This window comes from Hyaloscypha bicolor (genome assembly GCF_002865645.1).
Source record: "Hyaloscypha bicolor E unplaced genomic scaffold K444scaffold_53, whole genome shotgun sequence".
Lineage (NCBI taxonomy): Eukaryota > Fungi > Ascomycota > Leotiomycetes > Helotiales > Hyaloscyphaceae > Hyaloscypha > Hyaloscypha bicolor.
The window spans coordinates 3,460,024-3,486,346 of NW_020194555.1; the positions used below are offsets into that span (position 1 = coordinate 3,460,024).

The following is a 26,323-nucleotide window of genomic DNA, read 5'->3' on the forward strand; positions in this document are numbered from 1 at the left end:
TAATTACCTACTTGAAGGCTATAAGTACTTCTTTTAAATCTAATAATATATCTAACGTAATTAGGCTGAATCTCCCCCAAAATCACCCCCTTCGGCTACTTGGTTTAGCCTCTGGATACGGAACTACAAGATACTTTACACGATTAAAACGAAGCCAATTGCATACGCACGACTCGAGTCCCATATAGAAGAAGACGTTAGAATATGGTTTCGGAAATATTAAGATACTTTGGAGGAGCTTCATATTATAAAGGGAAAGAACGTTCTGAATATGGACGAGTCAGGAGCCCGTATTGGTTGCCCTACCGGTAAGTACGTAATTGTGCCTATAGAGGTAAAGGAGCTATATACGGCAAGCCCTGAGAATCGCAAATTAGTTACGATAATCGAAACTATTTATACGGATGGGCGTGAACCTCTTCCTCCATTTATAATTGCTCCTGGAAAGAAGATTATAGATAATTAGATATCGGAAAACCTGGTTGGTACAGAGTATATTAAATATACTCCTACCGGGTATACAAATAATAATGTAGCTATAAAATACCTTGATTATTTGATTAAGTATTCAAAAGCTGGTCCAAATAAGCCCTGGAAAATACTTCTCCTTAACAAATACGAATCTCACGTCTATAAACCCTTTCAATTAAAGGCTGGCGAATATAATATCAAGCTCTTCTGGTTCCCCTCCCATTTGACATACGCCCTTCAACCACTTGATATTGGTATATTCCGCCCCTGGAAGCACTACCATAAAATGGCGATTCATACGGCCCTCCGATCTCTTGATTTTGAATATACGATTACCTCCTTTTTTCGCAATCTTACCTTTATTCGTACGCAAATAATGCAAAAGTATACAATTAAGAATACCTTTGAGAGTTCTGGTATATAGCCTATTAATTGCAAAGCTGGAATTAAAAAGATGCGATCGTACGGAAAGAAGAAAAGATTAATTGAGGAGGTTAAGGCAGAGGATAGCCTAGATCTTCCCCCCTTATTACCTACCCGCCCCGATAAAGTATAGAATACAGCCTCAACCCTGTATATACTTGCAGATTGCAATCCTATAAAGTTTTCAGATAATTCGAAGGAAACTTGGAAGATTACTATCAAGAAGGTTAATATACAATTACAAAAGAGTTATCTCCAGATAATAGAGTACCAGGCTCTCCAAACAAAGCTTCGTGAGGAGTATAATCGAAAGGCGAAGTCTCGTAAGAGCTTATACAAGGGGGCCCCATCTGCGAGTATAGTAGAGCTTCGTATTGAGATTAAAGAGAAGAAGGAGAAGGATAATAGGGAGGCTCTTCGCAAGGCTAAAAAGAAGCTTGCTACTGCCATTAATCGAGCTAAAAATCACCTCAAGGATACCGGTATCCAAGCTCGTAAGGATGAGAAAGCTAGATTAGTCAGAATTGCAGAGTATCGATCAAAAGACGAGCTAATTCCAGTAGAGGATATGGTACCAATTCGTAAACCTGATAAAAACCCTACGATTATCGAACGAGCTCGCTGTGAGGAGGACTTTTACCCTGATTTATAGCTCGTGGTTCGCCAGCTTGAGGCGTCCCTCAGTAATCCAGCCCCTAATCGGCTAGAGGTACCAAATACCTTTATTAATGGGGATGAGGATATAGTAATTAATACTACAGAACGGGAGTATCAAAAGGAGAGTATGGGAGAGTATATAGACTCAAGTCCACCCCCTTTTGATTACCCAGACTCGTTAGATATGGAGAGTAATGCGGGCTCAATTGACAGTATATAAGCGAATGCCGATTTTGTACAGTTCTAGATAGCTTTGTTTTTTTTGTAACTAGTATCCTTAATTCCATTGTAAATATTCTTGATTTTGCGTGCGATGCGTACCAAAAATCAAGTACCGGCTAAAATCTCGATGGGATACTTGGTTAAACGAGACACTTGCTTATCCCGACCACAAGCGAAGCGCAGTGGGAGGGGAACCGGCTATTAATCCCATGACCCTCAACTTCGTCGCAAACCCTGAGCATCGGATACCATCCGAGCAATGGCTGCGCTGGACAAGGTCCTGCTGCACAAGGGTTGGTAGGCGGCTCCAATAAGTATGGAGCAGTCTGGAGAGTCGGGACTCTACGATGACTGCGCCTGTGGTGGCTTCTCCTCCCGTGGCAATCTCCAGTGGCAACAGACTTCCCGCCAATTGCTGTGGCTGACCTCTGCCTTTCAGCTTTGCAGGGGGTATCGCCGCCTGCACAGTGGAGAACCACTGGACCAGAGACTCGACCACTCGGAAGGCCTGTGGGGCGACCAGTCGCGGATCTCGCTGCCCTGCCAGCTGAACCCTGCCGAGCTTAATGATCCCGCAGATGTCGAGTCAGCCGAGCAGGGCGGGCGATCTTGTGCTGTTGTCGTAATAATATCGTATCTTTTGAAAACACCAGGCGGCGCAAGGCAATTAATGCACTCTGGGGTCGAGATAAGCCTCCACCGTTGATACTTCAGCTGATATGGATGTTTTGAAGTTCTTCCCCTCAAGTCTAGATGCCCGTTCCACAGTCCTTGGAGGCACACGGCACCGAACTCGCTGAGGGCTCCACGTATCGTGCACAAGCCCAGCGCTCCCAAGTTGCTCTAGCTGCTGAGATGTCACATATTGCAGCGCTAAGCGGGAATGCGTCGTTCGTCTTGACGTGTGTGAGGTCTCAAGCCCAACAGAAATATGTAAAAACAACGCCCCTCCCTTTCGAAACAAGACACAACATACATTTGTGACGCCGTAGCCTGCCGTTCGTGTCGCCGCATCGAGTCTCGGAGACTTATATCTTCCTCATCCAGCGCATCGGCTGTTGTATTGGCTTCGGCACTCGACTTCGAGGCCTTTCCGGGACATCGCATTCTCGTTACAGGGGCCAGCAGCAAATTTCGCGATTGTGACGTGCTAAAGACAGGGGCACCTTGATCGACAAATTTCCTGATTGCTCTATTGAGGGGGTCGTGCACGGACCAGTTACTTTTCCTGTTGCGGCGCCTCACATCATTGCTTTTTCCCCCAGAGCTGTTTCTCGTCTGCTCAGATCAGACAACCTCACCGTCTTCTTCCCCCAGACCGACGTCGAGCGACGAACTTCCCTTCTTAATTCCCCATTGTGAAGGCAGGACTCCAGAATCATGGCTGCGGACCCCACACCCCCCAACTCCTCGGTGTCAGGGCTGGTAGCTACGCTGGCACCAACTCTGCTCGTGGCCGTTATTTATGTTTTGATCTTCTTGTGTCTACGAAGATCGAAACGTCGTTACTATGCTCCGAGAACCTACTTGGGCACGCTGCGTGAGGAGTAAGTGCAATTGATGTGAATTATCAACGTGAAATTACTAATTCGAGACAGGGAGCGTTCAGAAGCTCTTCCAACAGGCTGGTTCAATTGGATTGGCCCGTTTTGGAAGATCCCAGATACCTATGCTCTCCAGCACCAATCTCTGGATGCATACCTCTTCCTTCGATTCCTTCGCATGACCGTGGTGATCATGTTCGTTGGCGCCTGCATTACCATGCCCGTCTTGTTCCCTATCAACATCACTGGAGGTGCTGGCAACGTTCAATTGGACCTACTTTCAATGTCCAATATAAACCCGAACGTGAAGGGTGGGAAGTACAAATACTTTGCTCACTGCTTCTGTGGATGGTTGTTCTTTGGCTTCGTCCTGATGCTGGTCACGCGAGAAAGCATCTTCTACATCAACTTGCGTCAAGCATTCCTGCTCGCACCAGTCTACGCCAACCGCATTTCGGCCAGAACAGTTCTTTTCACGTCTGTTCCCAAGCCGTATCTCGATGAAGTCAAACTTCGAAAGGTCTTTGGCGACTCTGTTCGACGCGTCTGGATCACTGGTGACACCACCAAAGTTGATGAGCTGGTTGAGGAGCGTGACAAGACTGCTCTCATTTTGGAGTCTGCCGAAGTCAAGCTTATCAAGCTTGCCAATGAGCAGAGATTGAAGGCTATCAAGAAAGGAGGTGGTAATTCCGAAGCAGAACCAGTTGAAGAGGGTGATGCTGAATCTGGTGCTCTCGCTGCTCGCTGGATCCCCGAGAAGAAGCGACCAACCCACAAGCTTGGCAAATTTGGCCTGTACGGCAAGAAGGTTGATTCTATTAACTGGGCCCGCCAACGATTGGAGGAACTCATTCCCGCTGCCGCTGCCGCACAAGCAGAATACCGAAAGGGAGATACCGAGCCGGTTGGAAGTGTCTTCATCGAGTTTACTCACCAATCTGATGCTCAGTCTGCTTTCCAATCCCTCTCTCATCACCAAGCTCTTCACAGTAAGTTGTCTTATATTGGCCTGCATTGTTTTGCTAACCATACATAGTGTCTCCCAAATACATTGGTGTCAACCCCAACGAAGTCGTCTGGAAATCTTTGAAGATCTCATGGTGGCAACGCGTCGTTCGCAGACTAGGTGTCGTTGGGTTCGTTACAGCTCTGGTTGTATTCTGGGCCATCCCCGTTGCGTTCGTTGGATTGATTTCTAACATCGCCTACCTCGAGAATTTCACCTGGCTCCACTGGCTTACCAAGATTCCACCTACGATCATGGGTGTTATCAGCGGGCTTCTACCATCCGTCATGTTGGCCATCCTCATGTCTCTTGTGCCTATTATCATGAGACGTAAGTAACCCACCTCTGTAGATTGAGCGTAGCTAACAGAATGCAGTCGTTGCCAAGAAGGCAGGTGAACCATCTCTGGCTCGCGTTGAGTTGTTTACTCAAAATGCGTACTTCGTCTTCCAAGTCGTCCAAGTCTTCCTTGTCGTCACGATCGGTGCGGCAGCCTCCTCCGTCGTCCAACAAATTATCAACAACCCTACCGGAATCACACAACTGCTTGCCACGCGCCTTCCAACAGCTTCCAACTTCTACATCTCCTACTTTATTGTTCAGGGATTGACCGTCTCCTCAGGAGTATTGTCGCAAGTTGTGGGATTCATCGTCTTCACGTTGTTGTATAAGTTTCTCTCTGGTACACCAAGAAGTTTGTATACAAAGTGGTCAAATCTGAGCGCCATCTCCTGGGGCAGCACTCTTCCAGTCTTCACCATGATTGCAGTCATCGGTAGGCTCTCTTGTCCATTGCTTTAAGCCCGAACTAACACCATCTAGGTATCACTTACTCCTGTATCGCACCATTGGTCCTCGGCTTCGCAACCATCGGCATGTCTCTCTTCTACCTCGCATACCGCTACAACATCCTCTTTGTCACGGACTCAAAAATCGACACCAAAGGCCTGATTTACCCCCGCGCTCTCCAACAACTCCTAACGGGAGTCTACCTCGCCGAAGTCTGCCTCATCGGACTCTTCGGCATCGGCAAAAGCCCAGGACCCCTAATCCTCATGGTCGTCTTCCTTATCTTCACCGTCCTGTACCACTTCTCTCTCAACGCTGCCCTTGACCCACTCCTCTACAGCCTCCCCAGATCCCTCGAAGCAGAGCAAGAGGGCCTTATCAGCGCCGCCGAAGCAGGAACTCGCAATGGCTCAGAGGACATCAAAGAGAAGACCAGTGGCGAAGTGTCCACCTCCACTCCCGTCAAGAAGCCCAACGTGTTCTCTAAGTTCTTCGCACCGCACATCTACGCCGACTACCACACACTCCGTCAACTCGTGCCCCACGGCATGCTCGATGCGGACAACATATATGAGGAAACAGTCGCCGAGAACGCATATTATCCTCCAAGTGTCGTCGCCGAGATCCCGTTGTTGTGGATCCCGAGAGATGAAGCGGGTATCTCGCGGCAGGAGATGCAGCATACGGGCAAGATTCTGCCGATTACGGATGAGGGTGTTACACTCGATGAGAAGAATAAGCTGGTTTGGGACGCTGAGGGCGCGAGACCGCCGCTCTGGACACCGAAGGTCTACTACTAAACTAGTGGAATATCTGGTTGTCTGATTGTTTAGTTGGAGGGGGAAAAGTGATATAAGTCACGGCACGGCCTTTTTTTAGATGGTTGGGATGTCTTTGCATGGCATGGGCTGGCGTGAGAGTTTTTTTTGTTTCTTTTCGAACGAATTTAATGGATTTGGGGACAAGATTCGATTCTTCATGATGTGGTTAGGGGCATGGTATGGATGGCATTTGCATAGCCCGAGCGAGCGAGAGAATGAAAGGATTAGCAGTGTTATGGATAGATACCCTTCCTTGTTTGTAGGATTTTTTTCATTGCTAGCAGTTAATTGAATGAATGAAGTAAAATCATTCCTTATTTCCGTCTGACGCTATGTTTTGAGTGTTCGATGCAGCATGAGCCGAAGGTAAGGTCCTTTTTTCTCGTTGCAATACCCCTGTCCACAGTGACCAGCAACCCCTATTCAACTCAGGCGAGCGAGGTCTACCAATGCATGCTTTCCTATTCTCTTATCCATTTTCGAACTTCGGACTTCATCACATAATTCCCGCATACTCTTCGTTCTCAGTTCAATTTATGCATCCACGTTCAGCAAGCCCATCAGGGGGCATTTTTAAAGATCATTGGGCACTCCAAGCGAACGCGAGCTCCTCACTCTGGCTGCTTGCTCACTTTGTACTACCCCGCGCTTTGTGCCTATGGGACAGTGGTATTGCTGCTCAGATCATGCGCCGTACTTCAGTTTCTGCTGCCCTGGTGGGTGCGGTTTGCGTACATAGAGTAGTGGTGAAGAGCGAAGGTCGTCCTTTCCGAAATATTCTCGAGTCTCACAAGGACACCCCTTTCGCCTATGTCATCCTCTTATAGTACAACCCACTATGTCTTTAAGCTGTGGAGTTACTAAGCATCTCCTTTGTTCTCATTTCATCTGTACTGATTGTAATTCTGAAATGTCATGTCGATGGATCTAGGATAATGCTAACTGGGTTAAGTGCCTAGTGGTGTCAATAGCGATTGAGATACATAACATCACTCTTTATCCTCTCGCAAAGTTTCCAGGCCCTGAACTCCATGGAACATCCTATCCCCCAATTTATTAGCACAATTACACTGGAAACTTAGCAACTGTGACCAAATCCCTTTATGAAAGGTATGGAAGCGTACTCAGAGTATCGCCTTCGCCCTTTCTTTCACTGACCCTGAAGCTTTACAAGGTGTCTCCCCACCACCTTCAACGTAATCGGCGACTTCACGTTCGGCGAGCCCTTCCACGCTCTAGAAAACGGAACGTACCACCCCTGGATGGCTGCTATTTTGGCGCTGATGCGCACTACACGCGCCTATGCACCAACTCGGATCTTCTTAAACCTGATGCTTAATTTACCGGTTGTGCGGAATGAGATCGACAGGATACGCGAGTTCACGCAAGTCAAGACTCTCGAACGCTTAGAGCAGGAAGCTGAGAGGAAGGACTTGGTGAGGTGCGTAAAACCCCTTTCTTTCTTTGCTTAGAAATGGCGGGGGTAATGAGATGGTTGATGAGGGGTAGTTATGTGTTGAAATACAGCGATGCCCAAAGAATGAATACCGACGAAATCGTCTCAAGCGCAAGAGTCACCATCGCAGCAGGCAGAGAAACAACAGCTACCGCTCTCAGCGGTCTGATTTTCTACCTCCTTCAGACGGCCCACGCCTTCAAAGTTCTTCCGAAAGAAATACGGGGGAGTTTTAAGAGGTTATAGGAGATAGGCGTTTGTGAAGGAGAAGAAGTTGGAGTATTTGCAGGCTTGTGTGGATGAGGTTTTGAGGGCTTGCCCACCTGTTGCTATGCAGTTGTCGAGGCTTACGCCGAAGGAAGGATGTATCATCGATAATCATTTTATCCCGGGGAATGTATGCTCCATTTCCATTTCCACTCCCATCTCCAACCCATAAAATACTCTCATCATATTGAGCAAAGAGAGAACGGAGGTGGGAAGGGAGAGGGCAAAATCGGACTGACTAATGGTGGAGAACAGACATGCGTAGCAGCACCACATAGTATAACTCAGGAATTAAGGCTAGATTTCGATGTTAGCAGCTAGGATGCGCTGCCGTCTAGTTTCCTAAGTTCCTTCCAAATTTTTATGTTACGGATACTCCGGATAACCATGGTGTTGTTTGAGGAGCCAAGGATCATCCCTTGCGCTTGCGACTTGTAACCAAGCAAAAGTGCAAATCATCAGGCGGCAGGCGGTGGACTGTGGCGTTGTGGCATTGCTGCAATGGACTTTCGTTCTGTCGAATTATCTTGGTGGTAGTCAAGTGCGGGACCAAACCCAATCGAGGTGCATCTCGTGGCGTTTGCTGCATTGCACTTTTGCTCTGCCCAATAGTGCTTCCGTTGGGGGTGTGCCGGGCGTGGATAACGAACTTAACTTCTATATAGGTCCACACTTTCCCCTCCGACACCATTTGGGAATATGCAAAAGACTTCAACAATAGGTATTCGGACTCACGCCTCATCTATTCATGTCTTCCAAAATGGAAGGGGTGCAATCTCAGAACAACGTTCTCGTAGTCTCGTCTCTCGCTCCGGTTGTCCAGCTCATTCCTCCACCGCGTCAAGGGTTTTCCAAGGGAGATTGGGCTGAAGTCAAAGAGACCATTCGAGAGCTGTATCTTGATCAAGGGCACACACTCCTACAACTTGCCCAATACCTTCAAGAGAACCATGGGTTCAAGCCTACGTAAGATCTTCTCAGTCTTGCACTCCATATCTGGTCACTGACACATGTGGATAGTAAGAAGCAGCTACTGTACCACATCTCAGGCTGGGGATTTGAGAAGAACATCAAGAAGGATGAAAGACGAAAAATCATCCAACAGCTCGGCTCGGAGGTACACAATGCCGAATTCGCTCCTCAAAACTTTAAGGGGCGTCAGCTTCACAAGACGAAGTTGAACCGATGGATGAGAATAGAAAAAGCGACGGCTGAGAAGTCTTCGGGTAAAGATGTCTTGCTTCAGGAAGTATCAGGTAGGTATCCTTCTCAAAATTGAGTTTGGCATATCTTGCTAACATTTGGCGTGAAGCCTCCGGCATGCCGTCTCACGTAAGGGACGAAGACCCAGAAGCCCCAAGGCCAACACAAATATCCATCCATGAAGAGCAAGTCGCTTTCGAAGAACAAGTTGAGGAACTAGATGCAGCGCGATCTCTTGACTATAAAGAATATGAGTTCGACCCGAATTCCCTTGATGTCGTGGGATCTCCTCGCCTCACTAGGTTGTTCGGATTTTTAACTATTGAAGAGTGTGATGATATCGATGACCTAGACTTGGCCGGAGGTGATCTGGAGATGGGAGATATCTGGAGCCAAGATTTACTGGATGTTTGCAGCCGATCCGACAGACATGGTGAGGAGGAAGACGCATTAGAGAATGAACTGTCGACCCCGACGTCGGGAATCCCAGGGACCAGTCTGCCAGGGACCCTGAAGACTTCTCGAATCATTGGAAGCCTGGAGGAATGGACGAAAAAGTGGTTTCAATACGAGGTATACCCGTTTCCTACCTCACAAAGCTGTGCAAGATTCCGATATGACTTCTCTGGAATAATGTTTTCTTCGAGGGGCTCATCCCAGCCCAAAATGTCCCCATCGCAGTGCAAAAAAAAGTTTCAGGCACTGAAATCACTGGAACACGTCGGAATTATCCATTTAATGGAAGCTATGGCTGCCGTAGCGCTTGAACTATATCAAGATAGCCATTACGTTGAAGCAGAATTTTGGTTCCGTCGAATCGTGACCACAAAACAAGTCAAACAACTCATAGCATGGCACAACCCTCAAAAAACTTTATTGATATGTGTTTTTATTATCAATTGTATGGTCTTCCAAGGTCGAATTAGAGAAGCTCATCAACTTCATGAGGACTTTCATGATAAGGTCGAGCGGGTGCTAGGTGCTGACCACGATGTCACCTGCTTTTCACGGGAATTAAGGGGCGGTCTACTAAGACAATTAGGATTAGGAGAAGAAGAGGGGCTCTTTCGACAACATCTCCAAATATGTCTAACCGCCCTTGGAACTGCACACCCAAGGACGGCTAAAGCTTTGCAGGAGCTAGGCCGCAGTTTAGCTAAGCTCAAGAGACACACGGAGTCTCAACGCCTTTTAGAGACTACAATACATTTCCAACTCCAGAGGGCAAAAGTTTCGGGGGAAATTGGAAACAACAAAGTGGATATCTTGCGGTCCATGACTCTTCTTGCTCAGGGACTAAGTAGAGATATGAAATACGACGAAAGCGAGGCAGTACTAGACTGCGCTCAGAAATTGCTTGGCGACGCAACTAGAACAAAATGCGAAGCTGGTTTTGATTATCACTTTACCAGAGCTTGCACCTACATGCTCCAAAAGCGGCTCGGCGAGAGTGAGAAGATAGTTCGGATTCTTTTGAGACACCATGAAAAATCATTTTTGCCAAATACAAGAGCGAATTTAATGTGGAAACTTGCGGAGATCTTGATGAAGACGGGTCGTGAGTCTGGAGCAGCATATTGGTTCAAAAAGACATATATCTCGGATGTGGAGGCTTTTGATCCAGTACATACCTACACCATGGACTCCTGCTGGGAAGCCGGGTTCTGCTACGCACGGCAAGGTCGATACGACGAAGCGAGACTATTCTTCGGAAACGCGATTGAAACTCTAACTTCGAGTCCCGCGGGTGACAATTCTCGCCTGGAATGTATTCAAGAAATCAAAACCTGGATGTTGGAAGTTGAAGAGATGAGAGCGGAGGACCTAATGCCAAGGGATTCGGTGGCAGAGGGTTCAGAGAGGATGGATTTGGATATTGACAGCGACGATTACTGGAGAGCAATTGGCGATGTCCCTGATCTGTGTCCCTTGCAATATCCTTGAGGTTGGCAGAGACGATGAGTGATCTTGATAGACTGTAAGGAGTGGTAGATTGGTAGTGGACCCCGCTGGCTAAGATTTTGGACGTTGATACAGGAGTGAAGAATTCAGCCAACTGTTAAAATAATTCTGCCTTACCTTGATCGCGTGAATCTTGCTAACCTCCTCCCTCCTTAACGCGGCATCACCGCTGCGCGGAAGACCTCTACCATACATTACTGACGGCGATGATGCCCACCCTAACTCTCTCATTAATGTAATATACTAATGAATCTCCAAATACCCTGGCCATTAGTATGACTCCTTCTAGACACGACATTCCCGTCGTATGAAGGTTTTCGGCCTATTTGACTCTGGCCTACCTAATCCTGCACCCCTTTATCTAGTGCCGCTAATTTGGGTTTGCATTGCTAGGATTTCCACGAATATTCTAATGCTATTGGCACTTGGTGTGACTCATTGGTCCCCAGCATTGATGTGGCTCGAAATCTCTCAACATGTTGAACATCAATTAGCTGATCCGTCGTCCCTTTGTTTGCAAGGCTTCAGTAGGATTTACCTGTGCCACTGGACATCGATGCGACTTCTCCCTAACTCAGTACTATCATTAAACAATGTCACTAGGAGCAGACTTGCCACAGGCGATCTCTCTTTTGTCAATCCAACCGAACGCGGTCCCGTACAAGATGATCCCTACTGTTAACTCTTCTGTAACGCAATTCGTAACCGCATGAATCCTATACTGAACAGCCAGCCAACTAGTTTTCACAACCATCTACTAAGATAAAACTTGCATCGCCCTTTCCTGATGTAATATTAAATCTGCATGAGCTTAGCCCCGTCTTCGGAGAAAATTAGGCCCTTACCTTTACGCAGAACGAAACTACCGGGAGGATGAGGGAAAAGAAACAAGCGGGTATAGTATTAAGAGATGCAAAGCAAAGCAACCTTGAGTGCTATTGAATTCATATCCCATCAAATCGTGCTCGGCGCTTTACTCATCTTACATGCATCTGAATCAGCATTCTATTGTGTCTTGGCTAGGTTCGTTATGGACAAAAAGAACATATGTATCAGCACCTCCCTCTCCCCACTAAACTTCACCGATCCCTGAAATTCGTTGGTGAGTGCTGGATGGCAATCCCAGGTACAAGAACGATAAACTTGCTGCGTCGCAGCCATTTTCGATTGGTGCGCGGAGTCGTGTTGGGAAGATGTGTGCTCCCTTCTTCATTTTCACTGAATCCGTGCAACATTTGAGTGATGGGAGAGGAAGCTGATGACACGATGAACAGAATCTTGCACACGCAGAGATTCTATCAATTATCGTGAGATTGCTGTGGCATTTGACTTCGAGCTTTGTGAAGAGAGTGTGAAGTGGAGGGAGCAGAAGGCTTTCTTGCTGTGGGATAAGGGGCCGCTCCGGGTGAGGCTTGAGGGTAGGAGAGAGGAGAAACGAGAAGGTGGCTTTAGCAATCCGAGGAATGTATTGATCAGGTTCCTACATTCTTTGATACATTCTTCTTCAGACCCTTAGTCACGTGTCACACACTGAGTGAGACTTGACAATATTGTATAGCAACAAACACATTTTCTAAGCAGTAACGCGATCTCCTTTCTTTCTCCTCTCTCGCACTGCTCCCAAATCTGGCAGCTGGTTTTTCGCACCTGCAGGAGGGGCTCACTTCCATCGAAAGGAGACAGTGCGGTCCATCCAACACTTTTTCACGGACACCTTGCCAGTTCCCCAAACATGAACGTTGGAAGTGGAAAAGAAAAAGAAAAGGCGATCTCAGAACCTGACGACGCTGCTGCCAATATAATAGATCCGGAAGACAGCGACCTCGAGACAGACCAGTCAGCCATGGAAGTTTCCGAGCAAGAAGAAGGCACGAACACCAGAGCTGGAGCCGCTGCTCAACTAGCCGCAGAAATGAACGCAACAGTTGAGACCGCCTCTTCTACCTCATACTTGAGTGACGAAATCGACGATGGAGCGGAAGACGGCGACCAAGTACAAGCAGCTCATACCGCAGGAACCCAAGGACATCATCAAGCAGCGATAATTGGTGCCGTCCCAGACCACGCTGTAAAGATGCGAACCGGCTCAATCCCACGTACTCGTTTTGCAGATGAGTATAAGTCGACTCTGACATGCGAAGCAGCGATCCACGATCCGCAGCTCCAACATCTCCTCGCGAATGTGAATTGCAGCTACCTCTCCACCTACGCCAACTCACCGACGCTCACAGAACTAAAACAACACGCTCAATCACTCGTCGTGCTCATCAAGGCCTTGACCGTCAGCACGAACTCCGCGTTCATCGACAACGCGAACCTCGGAGATTGGTTGAAAGACGCAGTCTCGTTCCACGATGGGGAGACGTATGATTTCCTGAATGATTTGAATACACATTACACTGGTCCCAAGACACAGCAGCTGCAGACGCACCATTCAATACCTTTGAACGCAGTACTCAACACTGTTGAGATAGCACGTATGATCCCCACGCAGACCGCTTGCGTCTGTGCAGCAAGAAAACAAGCCCCGTTGCCCATGAATGGTAAAGGCAAACAAAACCGAGGAGGGGGAGGCCACAACCACACATACCACCCGACCCCGGCATACGAAGTTATCCGGAATATCTGTCCATTGCAAGACGCGTACCCCGTGCCTCCAAACCAGGTCTCCCTCCCGTACGCCAAGCACGAACGGCTCATCGAACACGCAAACGAAATCCTCGAGCTGCTGGATCACGAGTACTCAGCCAAAGGCGGCCTGCTCTCCATCATGCCGCCAAAAGAGCAAGAAGAAGACAGGAAGAAGGCAGAGAGCACGCTCCTTGGACAATTGATCCTGCACATGCAGCACCTTGGAATCAGATGTCACGACCTCGAGCGTCTGTATGCGAACGCGACCGACGCAATGGCATCAGAGGCTGTGATTCCTCTGCAAAGACTTTCGAGACTCGGACCGGATGGCAGGAAAGGGCGGGAATTGGTGTATCCGCAAGACCGCTTCGTGCTTGTGAATTGTGGGGAGGACGTTTTCTCTTTCTTGAGCAAGGAGTTTGATAAGAAGGATATTGCGGAAGAGGAGTTGATGAAGCGGAACTTGAGGAATGGGACGACGGGGGAAGCGTTGTGGCGACAGAGAGAAGGGAAGGAGTACTCAAGGGGTATTACGGCGCTGGATGTTGTGACAAGGTATTATCGCATCCGGGGCGATGAGAAGAATGGCCAGGCTATCAAAACGGTTTTCATTATTCCGGCCCATGCGGAACATCCTGGCGTTAAGGTTACCCGCGAGATGGAGAGACAGCCAACTGTGGTGTCGGTCGTGAAGCCGCAGTGGCCTGAAAGACAGAGCATTTTGGAAATGAAGCACCGAAGCGATTTGAAGGATCTCAACAGACTTAAGCAAGATATCGAGAGGATGAAACGAGATCAGGAGAATTCTGAAATGGCCAAAATAGTCTTACAACACCAGCTGAAATTGAAAGAGGGAACGATCTTTAGCCTGAAAGAGAAGGTGGAGGCATTTGAAACGGCGTTAAACAAGCCGGGAGAAGAAGCAGCATCGATATTGTTATCGCAATTTTATACCCCAGCTATTCAGAAGGAGAAAGAAGCGGAGAAGATGTTGGCAAAGGTTAAAGCAGATAAAGATGCAGCGAAGGCCGCGAGAGAAGAGGCGGAGACTATCCGCAACCGATTGCATGAGCAGGAGAAGCAATGGGCCCAAGATCTCGCTGCAATGAAAGCACAAGAGAGAGCAGAAAGCGATGAACGTCGTCAGAATCTCCGAACGGCAGAGGAAGAAAGTGCTCGTGTGGGAGTGGGTATTGAGGAAAAACTGTCCTCGAAATGGCAGAAACAGATCCAGGAGACGCAAGTGATAGTCGAGCATTTGAGAGCGAAGAAGATTGATGCTGGGAATGATGTGCCATCGCAGGAGACTGTGGAGTTAGGTTATCAGGATGGGGCGAGTATTTTTGGTTCTGCGGTGGGTAGTGCACAGCAACTCGGAACCGGGTCAGGAGGTCAGACATTGCTACAACTTGAACTGGACCCGGATGATATGGAGGAGGAATCGAGTGGGTTTGTGTACGATGAGAGTGATCAGTTCATGGATGGTTATGATTGATGTGACCACTAGGAGTTGCTTCTGGTTGAGATTTCTGGGGACATACAATTTTTGATTTGAGGAGTCTGGATGTTACATTAGTATTGCGATCGATCTTCCGCTATTCTTTAGAAGCTTCATACAGGGCGCATTCCATGTCACAAAGGGTGAACACATCGAGGGACCTCGACCGCTCTAATATCAAACGTATGCCCTGAATTTGGAAACCTATTCTATGTGAAGCAGACCGAAAGCAAATGCGAGGCGCACCAGGAACTCCACTGACCTCTACCAACTCCCAGGAAGATGCATCATCCAATAGGCTTCGCCTTCTTCTTCTTCTTCTTCTCGCCGCCTTTCTGGAATTCTCTCCAACTACCAATCCGCTGCTCCCTCGTAGCCTCCCAATCCTGTTCATGCTCCCTCTTCCTCTTCCGCGCGTCCAGCTCCTCATCCGCCTTCTTCTGCTCCCTTCCTTCCTCCTGCATCTGCGCCTTCACCTGCCGTCGTCTCCTATGCTCATTATCAATCAGCACCATCTTGGTCTTCTCCCTCCAATCCTTCGCGAATTTCTCAGTCTTCAGCTCCGGACTGTCAACCGTCCACTTATTGTCGCGAATCAGGAGCATTCTGGCATCTGCAATGGCTTCATCGAGACGCTCGCGATGCTTCTCGTCCATCAGCTCCGTCTCCGCTTTCTTGAGCCGGTCGAAGGCATCGGGCGCGAGCGGGTTTTTCGTCCTGTCAGGATGGATCAGGAGGGATTTGACCCGGTAGCATTTCTTGATGTCGGATTCTGGGACTCCGGGCTGCAGATCTAGGACGGCGTATCTGTGGTTTTGATCAGTATGCTGCCAGCAGCTGGTGAAGGGTGATACATACGCATCTAGACGGAAAGCTTTTAGGATTCGATCAATTTCAGCATCCTGCGGAAGGTCGGACGATTAGTTGTGAGCTTTGGACGGTGGGCAGGAGGGTGGACTCACTTTTAGGTACTCTTTTTCTTCGGACTCAAGAGCTTCAAGTGCATCGATATCATCGTCAGCTTTCTCGGGCTTGCTAGTCATGGCTCACCGATTAATGCTGGGGAAACGGATCTCTCAAGGCGGTACGTGTGAAGAGCTGGGTTAGTACCTGGGTGGAGTTCAAGGATGGTATTGCGGAGGCGATTGCGATCGGAGATAGCAGCATGAAGTCTAGCGTTTGGTCACGTGACATACAATCTAGCGTTGTTGACCCCCCTTTTCGCTACGGACGTGTAAACTCTCCTATTAGGTTATTCAGCGTTAGAGAGGACTAACTCGATCACCTCTTAGCTATTCGAGTTGGAAACCTTATTTGCACTTCTGGATCTTGACGGTTCCAGTGAAAGGAACAGTTACGTCAACTATGATTTCCTACGTGTCTGTCAACTCAAGGTTGTGGCTTTCCTCTTTGCCAAAGGACGACCCTTCAAGAAGAAGCAGCAAGTTTGCACGGCAAAGGCTCTGAGCTCCTGTGGAAACCACCCACAGATAAATGGCTTGAGCCGGGCTGGGAGGGCGGAAGAAGTCCCCCAAGCAGAGAAGATGAAGAAAGTATCACCAGGTGCTGAGGTGTCGGCTCTTTGCCCCTTCTTGCCCCCTCCACATTCTGGCTACCTGGAAACCGAGGTTCAAGTCCCGCACGAATAATTCGACCCAAAATTCTCGATCAGGCGGAATTGGCAGCAAGGGACAAGTGTAGTTTTTCTGGTCGTGGAAGGTTTCATGGTCAAGTGAGGGGGTGACCAGTGACGAAGACCTGCGTCGAGTTCTGAGACTGGCATTTTCCGGTGCAACGAGACGGGATCCTCAACTCTTCATGCAGAGTGAGCTGCTTCCGGCCTTGTATTTCACTTCTATACACTCCAGTGCTGCTTTCTCGGTCCTTCTCTCACACATCATATATCGTCCACGACGACTGAGTACTCACGGCTCTTGTTCCTGCCGCCACACTCAATTCTCCTGGCAACCTCCTGTCTATATACTCCCTTGCCTACCATGTCTGAGGAGAGCTTGAAGCATCTGATTCTACTTATGCAGTATGGTATAATCCACGCTCAGAGAACGAGCACTTTTCGATCTCGCCAGGTTTTCATCAGCAACTCTGTAGCAGCTGGCCTGGCACCCCCATCTATTACCGGAACAAGCGGCCATATGTGTAAATTTGTTTTGAGCAGAGAGCAAGCTCTCGGGGACACAACTGCAAATTCCAGGCTGCTGCTGCACTTCGCTCAAGTTCTTTCGGATGTCCGGATAGTACACAACAAGACCCACGACCTCTCCCGGAGCCCGAATCGTCTTCTCAGTCCTCCCAGTTAAGGTAATTGGCGTTTGGGACACGAAATATGATGTATTTGGCAATTTGCAAAATTAGGATATTTGTTCGTTGTTTGGAGATCTCTTTTTGTGGAAGATGACTTCATTGGAGTTTGGGTTTGCTTTAGTTCGAGACTAGTTTGCGGGGATGCTCCTGCACCCTTCTCTGTACCACACCATTTTCTTCTCTTTCACCACACTTATATTTTGAGGAAAGATCACCACAAAGTCGACTCCAGAGCAACCATTGACAGATCAAGGTTCTGGGCGTCGTCAGGCTGACTCCCACGTCAAAGCACGCGTGACTACCGCTCATCAGACTTCATGAAGCTCTAATTCTTTCGTCGATAGATGAGAGGGATAATAGATGGATATAAATTGATCGTCTCTATTTATTCAAACATCATTCGACATCGCCTTTGCTCGATCTCGGCTCCGGAACAGCCACATCTTCATTCCATCCGAGCTTCCGTTCTAAATGTATCTCCCACCTCAACTGCTTTTCACCACCCTCCTTTTGGTCTCCCCATCAATATCCAACACACAATCCTGCCCCGGAGTTGGATACCGCGACGTCTGCTGTCCTGGCCTGATAATCGGCACCCCATCCAACGCCAACATCCTCGATGGCCTAACCTGCTGCGACGGCGATCCTACCCACGCCATTCATATTGGACTCAGCAGCTGCACGGCGGGAACTCCGGTTGCGATGACGGCTCTGGCGAGTGTGAGTAGCGGTGGTAGTGCTGGGATAACGATGATGAGTTCAAGTTTGGAGGGGAGTATGACGACGCAAGGAAGAGGCCCGAGGACTTCAGTGGCGGGATCGGGAAGTACGACGGTCTTGACAGGGTCGAGTAGCAGCACGAGTGGGACAGGTTTGAGTGCTTCGGTTGAAACGGTGGGCGGGTCGAGTACTAGTACAACTACTTCCTCGACGGCTGGAGGAGCGATGATTACCCAAGGACCTCTGCTACTTGTTGGAGGGGCTGCTGCGCTCTTTGCTTATGGTGTTATGTGATCGATGAACTGTCAGGTTGGTACACAGTAGGGGAGATAGATGGCGCCGAGGAAGATTCTTTGCTTCTACCTGCAGATTTGGAGATTTCTCAGAATGATTTGGCGGTGCATTACAGCGAGGAGTTGGCGTTTGTCAAGCAGTATATATTCACACAGTCGGTCGAAAAGACAGCTTCTTTCCAGTATCGCATGTTTATTCAGTAGGTAATACGGTAGCTGAATTTCACGAGACGACTTTGAACACAACCTTTCCCCATTCTTAACCAAAGACGGGAACTTTTCAACCCAGAGGCAACACCTCTAAAGTAAACCTCTCCATCAAACGACCTAGATAGGAGTAACTTCTACTAAAGCAGACGGCAAAAATCCTCAACAAGAAATATCGGTGCCTTTATTTATCGTATTGATGAACAAGAGCTTCATGATTCAGCGTTTATGTTGGACTGCTGGCAATAGTGCAAAACCCCACTTAGAAAGAGGTTCAGATGAAAAGCTACCCAGAATGCGGACCAGTGTTCCCCACATTTACTATTTCCCCGCGAACTGGGGCAACTTGCGAAAGTGCAGAGATCTGAGAATTGCATATGCCCTGAATTGATGGTGTAATTGGAGAGGATGGAATATATGCTAGTAGTCCACTTGGACTAAATGGAAGTACTGGAAGAGGTGTACAGGTAAATTGGGGCATCTGCTTCGGTTGCTCGGCTGCATTCTTACAAAACCTCACGGCATTCGATTCGGAAAATCGTACCTTTCAGACAAAGAGACGGAACAGATTGGGGGAATTAATGATTGTACATTTGCACAGAAAAAGCTATAGAAGAAAGGAAAGATCGAAATCATGGAGATCATTAATTTTTCAAAGGCTTTTTCGTTTCGTAACATCTTGTTTTCATCTCTGATACAACGATGAGGATCTTCATAGCTCGAATCGACTGCTAGAACTTGTGTTTTGCTGCCGAAAAGAAACCAAATGGTATATTTTGCGTCCATACTCCAACAAATGCAGTAAACTTTTCTTTCCAAGCACAGAACGCCAATGAAGACCAGAAAGATTCCTGCAAGCCATCATCTCATGGCGAGGTGCAATGTACCAGCCGCCTTGGATCTGCGCTTGTAACTCAAGAACCGATGTAGGTTGTGGACGGCCTCGTCGACCTGGTCACGAAGCTCGGGAAGGAGACGCTTATCGATGCTCTTCGCTTTCATCTTCAACTTGGGTTGGATGCCCTCAAGGCGCCTGCAGAAATCGTTTCCCCAGAACACTGGCTCATCGAATGCATAATTCTCGTCCCCATAGATCTCGAAAATCTGGTTTAGTGCCTCGACAGCTTCCGCGGGTGCGACATCTGGTAGACCAGACAGTAAGGTCAAAAGGAAGATGCCAATGTCACTGTTCAGATCGATTGAAGCAGGGTGCAGTGCGAGACTTCCAAGAGCACCGATGCACTTGACGCCCAAACTCTGGAATGGATCGTCGCCACCATCTACCGCATTGGCTAGTTCCTCCTCTCGTTCTCCAATCATGACCTTAGAGGAATGATGCAATGCCATTAACTTCCGCTGTTCACCAGGCTGAATATTGATATCGCCTTTGACACAGCGAGACAGTGCCCAGGCGATACTTGTGATGACCGAAGCCAGTCCGATGTCCGCCGAGTTGGAAGACAGAAATGGACTAACGATTTGATCCCAAATGCGCTGAGCCACCGGTACCCAGAGCACATAGATGCTCTCCAGATAATGATCCTTCTTCAGAAGTTGCTCTGAGAAATCAATGACGGAGACAGCCCAGGCGATATTATTGAGTGCCGATAGAGCGTGGCTCCTGTTGCCGTTGTTCTGAAGGAGGAGACTGATGATTTGAGGAGCTGCGGTTTGTATCAAGAGATCCAGGGTAGCTGTTTCGTTCGTAGTCTCGTCATCGTCTGATCCCTCGCCAACAACCAACTCCATGTCATCAGCGATCTCCTCTTCATTCATCTCACCATTCTCGTATTCTGGCGCATCCAAGTCTACTAAGTCTTCCTCATCCTTCACCTCTGAGGCCTCATTCGTCATTTCAGTGTCATCGAACCCTTCAAATTCCTCTTCCTTTTTGACGATTCCTGCAAATTGTCCCTCCTTTTTGCCATTTTTAGGCTGGCTTGCATGCTCCAATGCGTCTTGAAGACTTGTTGCAATAGCTGCGGTGAGCTCCAAAGCCAGTTGGATGACTTGATCCGGGCTTGAGTGCTTGGAATCCCCGTTCTTAAGAGTAGTGGTTCGAATTTTGGTTTGATTCATAGCACGTACCAGGGTGGGAATGAGACCTGCATCTGATGCACCTTGCTCTGGCGTGTTGTGGTCATACCAAGTCAAGGAGTTGAAGAGGTTGTGAAGCACTTGGCAGGCACCAACCCCTTTCATATCGGCGTAGTCCTTGTTGTCGGTTTCCTGCTTGACTATAATCAAGTAATCCAAGAAAATCTCCTCACGCTCCTTCACTTGCTGCGCTAGTGCTTTGTTGTCCTCCAACAGAATTGCCATGCAGTTGAATACTTCAAGCACGATGTAGTCAGGTGCTTCGCCTTTGGTGACTGCGCCAATTAGGAATTGGCTGATCGTGAAGCGGTTGGAGATAGCTTGGTTGATCTCGTTCTGAGCTTCGGAAAGAGATGAGATAAGGCTAATTAGGGAACTAGCCAGGGTCCAGACAAGCTCCTTCTCCGGTTTTGAGAGGTTCTTGAAAGGAACTTTCTCAGAATCGAGCGTCTCAAGTATCTGTCTCAAATTAGCAAGTGCAATAGAAGGCTTCCACTGTGCAACATACCGACTTGCCACCACACTCAATTGCAGTTAGAATGTCCTGTCTGAACAAATAGACACAGAAATCACTGTCCTCCTCCAGCACCAGATTTTGCAGAATACCCCAACCATCAGCTCTTGTCTCTGGCTTTGAATCAGTCAATGTCTGCTCAAGCAGGATCTTGACAATCTGTTCTCTCAGTAACAGCTTTCGGGTCTTGTTATTCTCAATAAGGTTCGTGATTGCACGGGCTGCGGTCGACCTGGTCTTGAGATCGGGACTCTGCAGGTCTTTGAGGACCGGTAGGACGCGCTCTTGTCGGAGGGCAGCAAGCTCTGGATCAGTCGGTGGCTTCACTTCTCTGGCAGTAGGGTTGTTGCGATTCTTCGCACGATTTCTGGGTTTTGATTTCCCCATCTTGGCTGAGGTGTGGTTGTGTATTCAACGTTGGTGGGGTATCTCGATCTTTCCATCTTGAACGGAACCTTTTTTTAATTTTTGGGGACCCTGGATCGTCGATATAGTAATATAGGTCGTTAATATAGAGACGCTATACCTCATTTGTAATAAAACCCTCGCTGGTGAGGCTTCTAAACCGACGGTGGCCGTGCTGCTAGTAGACCACCCCACTAAACAGGGGTCTGTGCTTTCCCCAATTTTGCGTCCAATGGCGGTGTCTCTCCAAAACAGTTCGCGCTGCGTTATTTATTGCTCGTGAGGCATTTCCTCAAGCACGTAAAGGACTTCCTGCCTCCTACAATGTCTGCCACCACTACAATCACTCAAGCTGAGCCAATTACGGCACAGAGCATCCTCAGACTCTTTCCTGACATCGACACCAGCTCGGCAGAGCTAGATGGCCACGATGAAGAACAAATTAGATTGATGGATGAGGTGTGCATTGTCCTCGATGAGAATGACAAGCCGATCGGAAACTTCAGCAAGAAGATATGTAGGTACTTGGACCATCATATCAATGCATGATGCTGACAACTGCAGGTCATCTCATGACCAATATCGAGAAAGGTCTCCTACACCGCGCCTTCTCTGTTTTCCTCTTCAACTCCAAGAATGAATTGCTTCTTCAACAACGTGCTACCGAGAAAATTACTTTCCCAGACATGTGGACCAATACATGCTGCTCACACCCACTTGGTATTCCTGGTGAGGGCGGTGCAGAGTTGGCAGAGGCTGTTGAAGGTGTGAAGCGTGCAGCTCAACGAAAGCTGGACCATGAATTGGGTATCAAGGCTGCTCAAGTACCAATCGAGAACTTCAAGTTCTTGACAAGAATCCACTATAAGGCACCCAGCGATGGAAAATGGGGCGAGCATGAGAGTGAGTCTCAATCTTATTTGCCCAAAAGAAATATACTGACCTCGCGTGACAAATTCAGTCGACTACATTCTCTTCATCAAGGCAGACGTCGACCTCGAGCCCAACCTCAATGAGGTGCGCGATACTCGATATGTTACCGCCGACGGTCTGAAGGCGATGTTCAACGATCCTACCCTAAAATTCACCCCATGGTTCAAGCTTATTTGCCATTCGCTGCTATTCGAGTGGTGGGAGCACCTCGACCAGGGCCTGGAGAAGTACATGAACGAACAAGAGATCCGAAGAATGTGAAGGGATCGACTGGAGATGTGATAATGATGCATGGAATGGAGTAGGCGTACACATAAGGACTATCAGGCAAGGTTGGAAGACCTCTGATGCATGACAGGAGAGACAGTGGCCGAAGCGATAATGAAGGAGAGACCAATATACCCTGTCTGCAAAGACGTGCAATAAAAGGCATTGCATATACACACCTCAACAACCAGTGTTCTTAGGTGCTTTCGAACTTTTTTCTCTGATCGGATCAGGAGGTTGGGTTGTTGGAAACCGCCCCAAGTCTTGGAACCCCGGCAAAGGGTACCGATCCTTCACAGACTCTTCGCCTTGTCATCAAGATAGTTCTTGATATTGTTCTGTCCTCTCTCACTTATCATCTGCACATCTCACATATCGCATGTGGAGCAATTCCGCAACAAGTCGGCAGCCGGAGTGTCGCGTTTTGAAGGGTCCATTGCCACTAACCCACCCAGGCATGTCCAACCGCCCGTCAGAACCCCACGCCTCACCGTCAAGCTGCAACTGCGATTCGAGAAGAGCCTTTTTGCACCCAAGATAGCTTTCCATACATGAATGGACCCTGTATTCTGCAGGCGAAGTTTGATCAGATTGGCCATTCGGAAACACCTGACTGCCATGGCAAGAGACGGCCATTTGAAAAACTTGACAAATGATTTTGCTATCAGCGGGATACCCGGGCTCAATTCGGTTGGACGCCAAAATCCACGATGGCTTCTCTAGCGCTCCAGTGGACTCGTCAAACCTGCGGGTTTCCAAGGATGGACGACATCCAGGATTCCAAACGTGTCTACATAAGCCGTGGCCTATCGCTCTCCCTCGTTGCTTCCACAGGTCTCACAAGAACAATCCGACTGCTTCGATTTTAAAACCACCAGCAATCAGTATCCAAACCAAATCATTTGCTATTCGATTTACAGTGTCATTCAGCACTAAATCAATTGCTACAGTTTCGAAGTCATCCTTACACCATCATCCTCAACCTCGACTCACAGACGTTAAGAGTCTGCAAACTCGACGGATCAAGCAATCCGTCAATTGTCCTTGAAATAAAAATCAAGACACAAGAATAAGATCTACATTGATGTCGGTTGACATACGTCAAAGTCTCAATTGCCTTCGCTTTCCATCTCGATACGAGACAGTGTCGAGAGCACAGATTTCTAAACAACATACAGGCGATTCAACTAGACCTGCTGAAAAACCGTCCTGTACGTTCTGGCCCCTGTTTCCCAGACCGCCATCCTAATTTGCCTAGAAACGTCAACAAAGTCATTCCTGCTCATCTTTAAACCGCAATCATGGCGCAAACCAATAACAGCAATACTCTCACCCTCGAGAAGAAACGCAGTCTCTCCCCAGAATCCACTGAGGAAGTCCGCGTCCTCGGCATCGCAGAATACGAGCAAGCCGCACAGTGCCTCGCTGAAGCCTTCGCCGTGGATGAAGTAGCACGCTACTTCATCGACATGGAGGATATGGCTACTTACTCCGAGGAGTACAAGTGGAAGATGCATTGTGATATCCTCAGGTATGTCACAGCAGCTCATTGTTACAAGGGAATTGTGACGACGATTGGACCGGATTATGATGCCGTTGCGCTTTGGTATGTTATACCCGTTCCCGTCACCTTCCCCCTTCCAACCGCTTCTTCGATTTAGAGATTCGAAGAGAATCAGAGGTATTGATGAACGATACAGGATGCCACCCGGCAAGAATATGGACGATCTCTGGACCATCCTGCGCTCCGGTATGTGGCGCCTCTGGTACAAGCTCTCATCCGAAGGCAAGACCCGTTTCTACAACGAGTTCCTTCCTCTTTTGCACCACACGAAACATGATATTATGGGTCCTCGAGATGATGACTCGTATTACCTTGTGTATCTCGGCAGCAAGCCTAGTGCAAGGGGCAAAGGCTATGCAAAGAAGCTGATCGAGCACATGACTGCAAGGGTATGTTTCAACTTCCTCCCTTTCTCTTCATCCATGCTAATAACATGCAAACAGGCAGACCTCGAAAACCGCGCCACCTACCTCGAGTCGAGCGCGCACTCCAACATGACATACTATGAAAAGTATGGCTTTGAGCAGAAGATCGATATACAGCTGGTGAGGGGCCCGAAACCGATTAAATTGCATATCATGGTTAGGGAGCCTCAGCCCGTTGCTGAGAGCTCGAAGGGGAAGTCTGGGCAGAGTGTGAGGGTTGGGACTCTCTAAGGGATGGATGAAGAGGGGAGGGAAGAAATTGATACTTGCTGAGTCATGACAGCATTGGGCCAGTTGGAGTTTTTGATATTACTGTTCTCGGAGTAGTGTTACTGCTCCCCCGGGTAGCATTCGCATAGCAGAATCCAAATTGGTATCAATTCGACGTGCAGCCATGTTTTCGTGATTTTGCTATTTCATACAATCCAGCATCTGCTCAGAACATCCATCCCTCCATGCCAGATGCCTTCCAAAGCCAACCCATAACGCCAATTCTTCCCACCCCTCCTCTAGTACTCCAGCACAGCCCACGTCTCATCGTCAACCGTCGTATAAATCAATCCCTCACCCAACAACACATCGCCCGCCTTAAACACTTCATTACTCGGAACCCCCAACTTCTGCGCAATCATATTGACATGCAGCCCCTCATTATTCTGCGGCTCGCTCTGCAAAAGCTCATACACCTTCCTTCCCACCCCAGTTATCTTCGCCGGTAACTTTCCTCCCTTCGCCGGGGCTCCATTGCTCACACCACCATCAACAAACATGCCCCCCTCATTCTTCACCCCATTCGCCGCTCCCTCCGGTGGTCCCCTCGTGAAGTACAAATGCACAGCCGTAGCCTCTAACAAGTGGTAATTAACCTCGTTGTAATCTGTGATGGGACGGATAAGGTGTGCCCCGACGTGGCGCTTGTTGTTGAAGGCTTTGATACGGCCAAAGACACGCAGGTATTCGCCTTCTTTCGGTCGTGGTTTAGCAGTAGAGGCGTCCGCGTCGCTGTCAATCCATTGCTTCACTTCAATTAGGCCCGTGCCGTCGTCGACTTTGTAGGCTGTGTTTGTGGTTTGGGTAGAGATAGAGTTGATTTGGCCGACGAAGGTTATCTGGCAGGCGCATTGTCAGGGGATAATTTTGGAAGGGGGCAGGGGAAGCGTACTTGTGTTAATTCTGAGCCGTCGATCTTGAAGTCGCTATCGGGATGGGGCTGGACGCTGGGCACTGGTCAGTTGGAGGCAAAGTCTTCGAAGGAGGGGAGACTTACGCATCGATGATTTGCTTGATCGTGACGGGTCGTAATGTGTCTTTTCCGTAGGTCTGGCAAGTTATTCCACGTTTCTTGCAATTGGAAATGGAGTATCTTACTCTGCTTCCGCCAGGGCTGTCTTGGCTCCCTTGTTGCGATCCTCCCATGAAACCTCCTCCTTCTGCCCCGCCTTGCGCTCCGTAGCTGGTCGTCGAATACCCGCCGCCGTATCCATAGTTTGCTTGACCAGAATTAGCACTTGATGATCTTGTGAGAGAATGCTCTGCGTACCCATTGTTGCGGATTCGTGCTGTGGTAATTGCGGTTGACGAGTTGTTGATTTCGTGTTTGAAGAAAACGCGTCGAGAAATCGG

At 48.4% G+C, this 26,323-nt stretch overlaps 11 protein-coding genes across 11 annotated transcripts; 8 read left to right on the top strand and 3 right to left on the bottom strand.

Annotated features, from left to right (window-relative positions):
• Positions 1–610: 610 nt before the first annotated feature.
• On the top strand, positions 611–895 carry K444DRAFT_524619 (uncharacterized protein; the record flags this gene model as incomplete). The annotated part of the gene is made up of 1 exon (XM_024874366.1): positions 611–895. A coding segment is annotated over one exon (285 nt), but the record flags the coding sequence as incomplete, so codon positions are not given.
• A 1,821-nt stretch (positions 896–2,716) lies between these two features.
• Positions 2,717–6,259, top strand: K444DRAFT_661991 (DUF221-domain-containing protein). The gene is made up of 5 exons (XM_024886642.1): positions 2,717–3,320; positions 3,372–4,309; positions 4,357–4,656; positions 4,703–5,101; positions 5,149–6,259. The coding sequence occupies exons 1-5, from the start codon at positions 3,154–3,156 to the stop codon at positions 5,913–5,915; spliced, it is 2,571 nt and encodes an 856-aa protein (XP_024739870.1). The 5' UTR covers positions 2,717–3,153; the 3' UTR covers positions 5,916–6,259.
• Positions 6,260–7,198: 939 nt separating this feature from the next.
• On the top strand, positions 7,199–7,851 carry K444DRAFT_718121 (uncharacterized protein; the record flags this gene model as incomplete). Its single annotated transcript, XM_024888416.1, has 2 exons — positions 7,199–7,377; positions 7,464–7,851. The coding sequence occupies 2 exons, from the start codon at positions 7,199–7,201 to the stop codon at positions 7,636–7,638; spliced, it is 354 nt and encodes a 117-aa protein (XP_024739871.1). The 3' UTR covers positions 7,639–7,851.
• Positions 7,852–8,419: 568 nt separating this feature from the next.
• Positions 8,420–10,864, top strand: K444DRAFT_661992 (uncharacterized protein; the record flags this gene model as incomplete). The annotated part of the gene is made up of 3 exons (XM_024886643.1): positions 8,420–8,625; positions 8,680–8,915; positions 8,972–10,864. 3 exons carry the CDS (start codon positions 8,420–8,422, stop codon positions 10,804–10,806), a joined length of 2,277 nt encoding a protein of 758 aa, XP_024739872.1. The 3' UTR covers positions 10,807–10,864.
• A 1,936-nt stretch (positions 10,865–12,800) lies between these two features.
• Positions 12,801–14,950, top strand: K444DRAFT_586446 (uncharacterized protein; the record flags this gene model as incomplete). Its single annotated transcript, XM_024877977.1, has 2 exons — positions 12,801–13,301; positions 13,398–14,950. Exons 1-2 carry the CDS (start codon positions 12,899–12,901, stop codon positions 14,948–14,950), a joined length of 1,956 nt encoding a protein of 651 aa, XP_024739873.1. The 5' UTR covers positions 12,801–12,898.
• A 290-nt stretch (positions 14,951–15,240) lies between these two features.
• K444DRAFT_493676 (DnaJ domain-containing protein) lies at positions 15,241–15,960 on the bottom strand (the record flags this gene model as incomplete). Its single annotated transcript, XM_024873247.1, has 3 exons — positions 15,241–15,760; positions 15,812–15,855; positions 15,916–15,960. Coding segments are annotated over 3 exons (609 nt in total), but the record flags the coding sequence as incomplete, so codon positions are not given.
• A 1,590-nt stretch (positions 15,961–17,550) lies between these two features.
• K444DRAFT_610991 (uncharacterized protein) lies at positions 17,551–18,490 on the top strand. Its single transcript, XM_024879858.1, has one exon. It carries the CDS (start codon positions 17,747–17,749, stop codon positions 18,287–18,289), a length of 543 nt encoding a protein of 180 aa, XP_024739875.1. The 5' UTR covers positions 17,551–17,746; the 3' UTR covers positions 18,290–18,490.
• A 639-nt stretch (positions 18,491–19,129) lies between these two features.
• On the bottom strand, positions 19,130–21,549 carry K444DRAFT_586450 (uncharacterized protein). Its single transcript, XM_024877978.1, has 2 exons — positions 21,101–21,549; positions 19,130–21,051 (listed from the first exon to the last, which is right to left on the bottom strand). The coding sequence occupies exons 1-2, from the start codon at positions 21,491–21,493 to the stop codon at positions 19,357–19,359; spliced, it is 2,088 nt and encodes a 695-aa protein (XP_024739876.1). The 5' UTR covers positions 21,494–21,549; the 3' UTR covers positions 19,130–19,356.
• A 236-nt stretch (positions 21,550–21,785) lies between these two features.
• Positions 21,786–23,004, top strand: K444DRAFT_558369 (Isopentenyldiphosphate isomerase). Its single transcript, XM_024876820.1, has 3 exons — positions 21,786–22,028; positions 22,076–22,414; positions 22,473–23,004. The coding sequence occupies exons 1-3, from the start codon at positions 21,836–21,838 to the stop codon at positions 22,703–22,705; spliced, it is 765 nt and encodes a 254-aa protein (XP_024739877.1). The 5' UTR covers positions 21,786–21,835; the 3' UTR covers positions 22,706–23,004.
• A 1,008-nt stretch (positions 23,005–24,012) lies between these two features.
• On the top strand, positions 24,013–24,931 carry K444DRAFT_524897 (uncharacterized protein; the record flags this gene model as incomplete). Its single annotated transcript, XM_024874393.1, has 3 exons — positions 24,013–24,317; positions 24,412–24,664; positions 24,719–24,931. The coding sequence occupies 3 exons, from the start codon at positions 24,013–24,015 to the stop codon at positions 24,929–24,931; spliced, it is 771 nt and encodes a 256-aa protein (XP_024739878.1).
• A 33-nt stretch (positions 24,932–24,964) lies between these two features.
• Positions 24,965–26,188, bottom strand: K444DRAFT_718129 (replication protein A, subunit RPA32). The gene is made up of 4 exons (XM_024888417.1): positions 26,069–26,188; positions 25,968–26,020; positions 25,863–25,917; positions 24,965–25,809 (listed from the first exon to the last, which is right to left on the bottom strand). Exons 1-4 carry the CDS (start codon positions 26,114–26,116, stop codon positions 25,210–25,212), a joined length of 756 nt encoding a protein of 251 aa, XP_024739879.1. The 5' UTR covers positions 26,117–26,188; the 3' UTR covers positions 24,965–25,209.
• Positions 26,189–26,323: the final 135 nt, after the last annotated feature.

Excerpts from the sequence above, each read along its gene's own strand:
- K444DRAFT_661991 (XM_024886642.1), top strand. The coding sequence starts at position 3,154 with ATGGCTGCGGACCCCACACCCCCCAACTCCTCGGTGTCAGGGCTGGTA. Across the intron at positions 4,310-4,356 it reads TCATCACCAAGCTCTTCACA|TGTCTCCCAAATACATTGGT; the intron begins GTAAGTTGTCTT and ends AACCATACATAG. Across the intron at positions 4,657-4,702 it reads TGTGCCTATTATCATGAGAC|TCGTTGCCAAGAAGGCAGGT; the intron begins GTAAGTAACCCA and ends AACAGAATGCAG.
- K444DRAFT_718129 (XM_024888417.1), bottom strand. The coding sequence starts at position 26,116 with ATGGGAGGATCGCAACAAGGGAGCCAAGACAGCCCTGGCGGAAGCAGA. Across the intron at positions 26,021-26,068 it reads ACAGCCCTGGCGGAAGCAGA|ACCTACGGAAAAGACACATT; the intron begins GTAAGATACTCC and ends ATAACTTGCCAG. Across the intron at positions 25,810-25,862 it reads ACGGCTCAGAATTAACACAA|ATAACCTTCGTCGGCCAAAT; the intron begins GTACGCTTCCCC and ends TGCGCCTGCCAG.
- K444DRAFT_558369 (XM_024876820.1), top strand. The coding sequence starts at position 21,836 with ATGTCTGCCACCACTACAATCACTCAAGCTGAGCCAATTACGGCACAG. Across the intron at positions 22,029-22,075 it reads AAACTTCAGCAAGAAGATAT|GTCATCTCATGACCAATATC; the intron begins GTAGGTACTTGG and ends TGACAACTGCAG. Across the intron at positions 22,415-22,472 it reads AAAATGGGGCGAGCATGAGA|TCGACTACATTCTCTTCATC; the intron begins GTGAGTCTCAAT and ends TGACAAATTCAG.
- K444DRAFT_586450 (XM_024877978.1), bottom strand. The coding sequence starts at position 21,493 with ATGGGGAAATCAAAACCCAGAAATCGTGCGAAGAATCGCAACAACCCT. Across the intron at positions 21,052-21,100 it reads TTGAGTGTGGTGGCAAGTCG|ATACTTGAGACGCTCGATTC; the intron begins GTATGTTGCACA and ends AATTTGAGACAG.
- K444DRAFT_610991 (XM_024879858.1), top strand. The coding sequence starts at position 17,747 with ATGTATCTCCCACCTCAACTGCTTTTCACCACCCTCCTTTTGGTCTCC.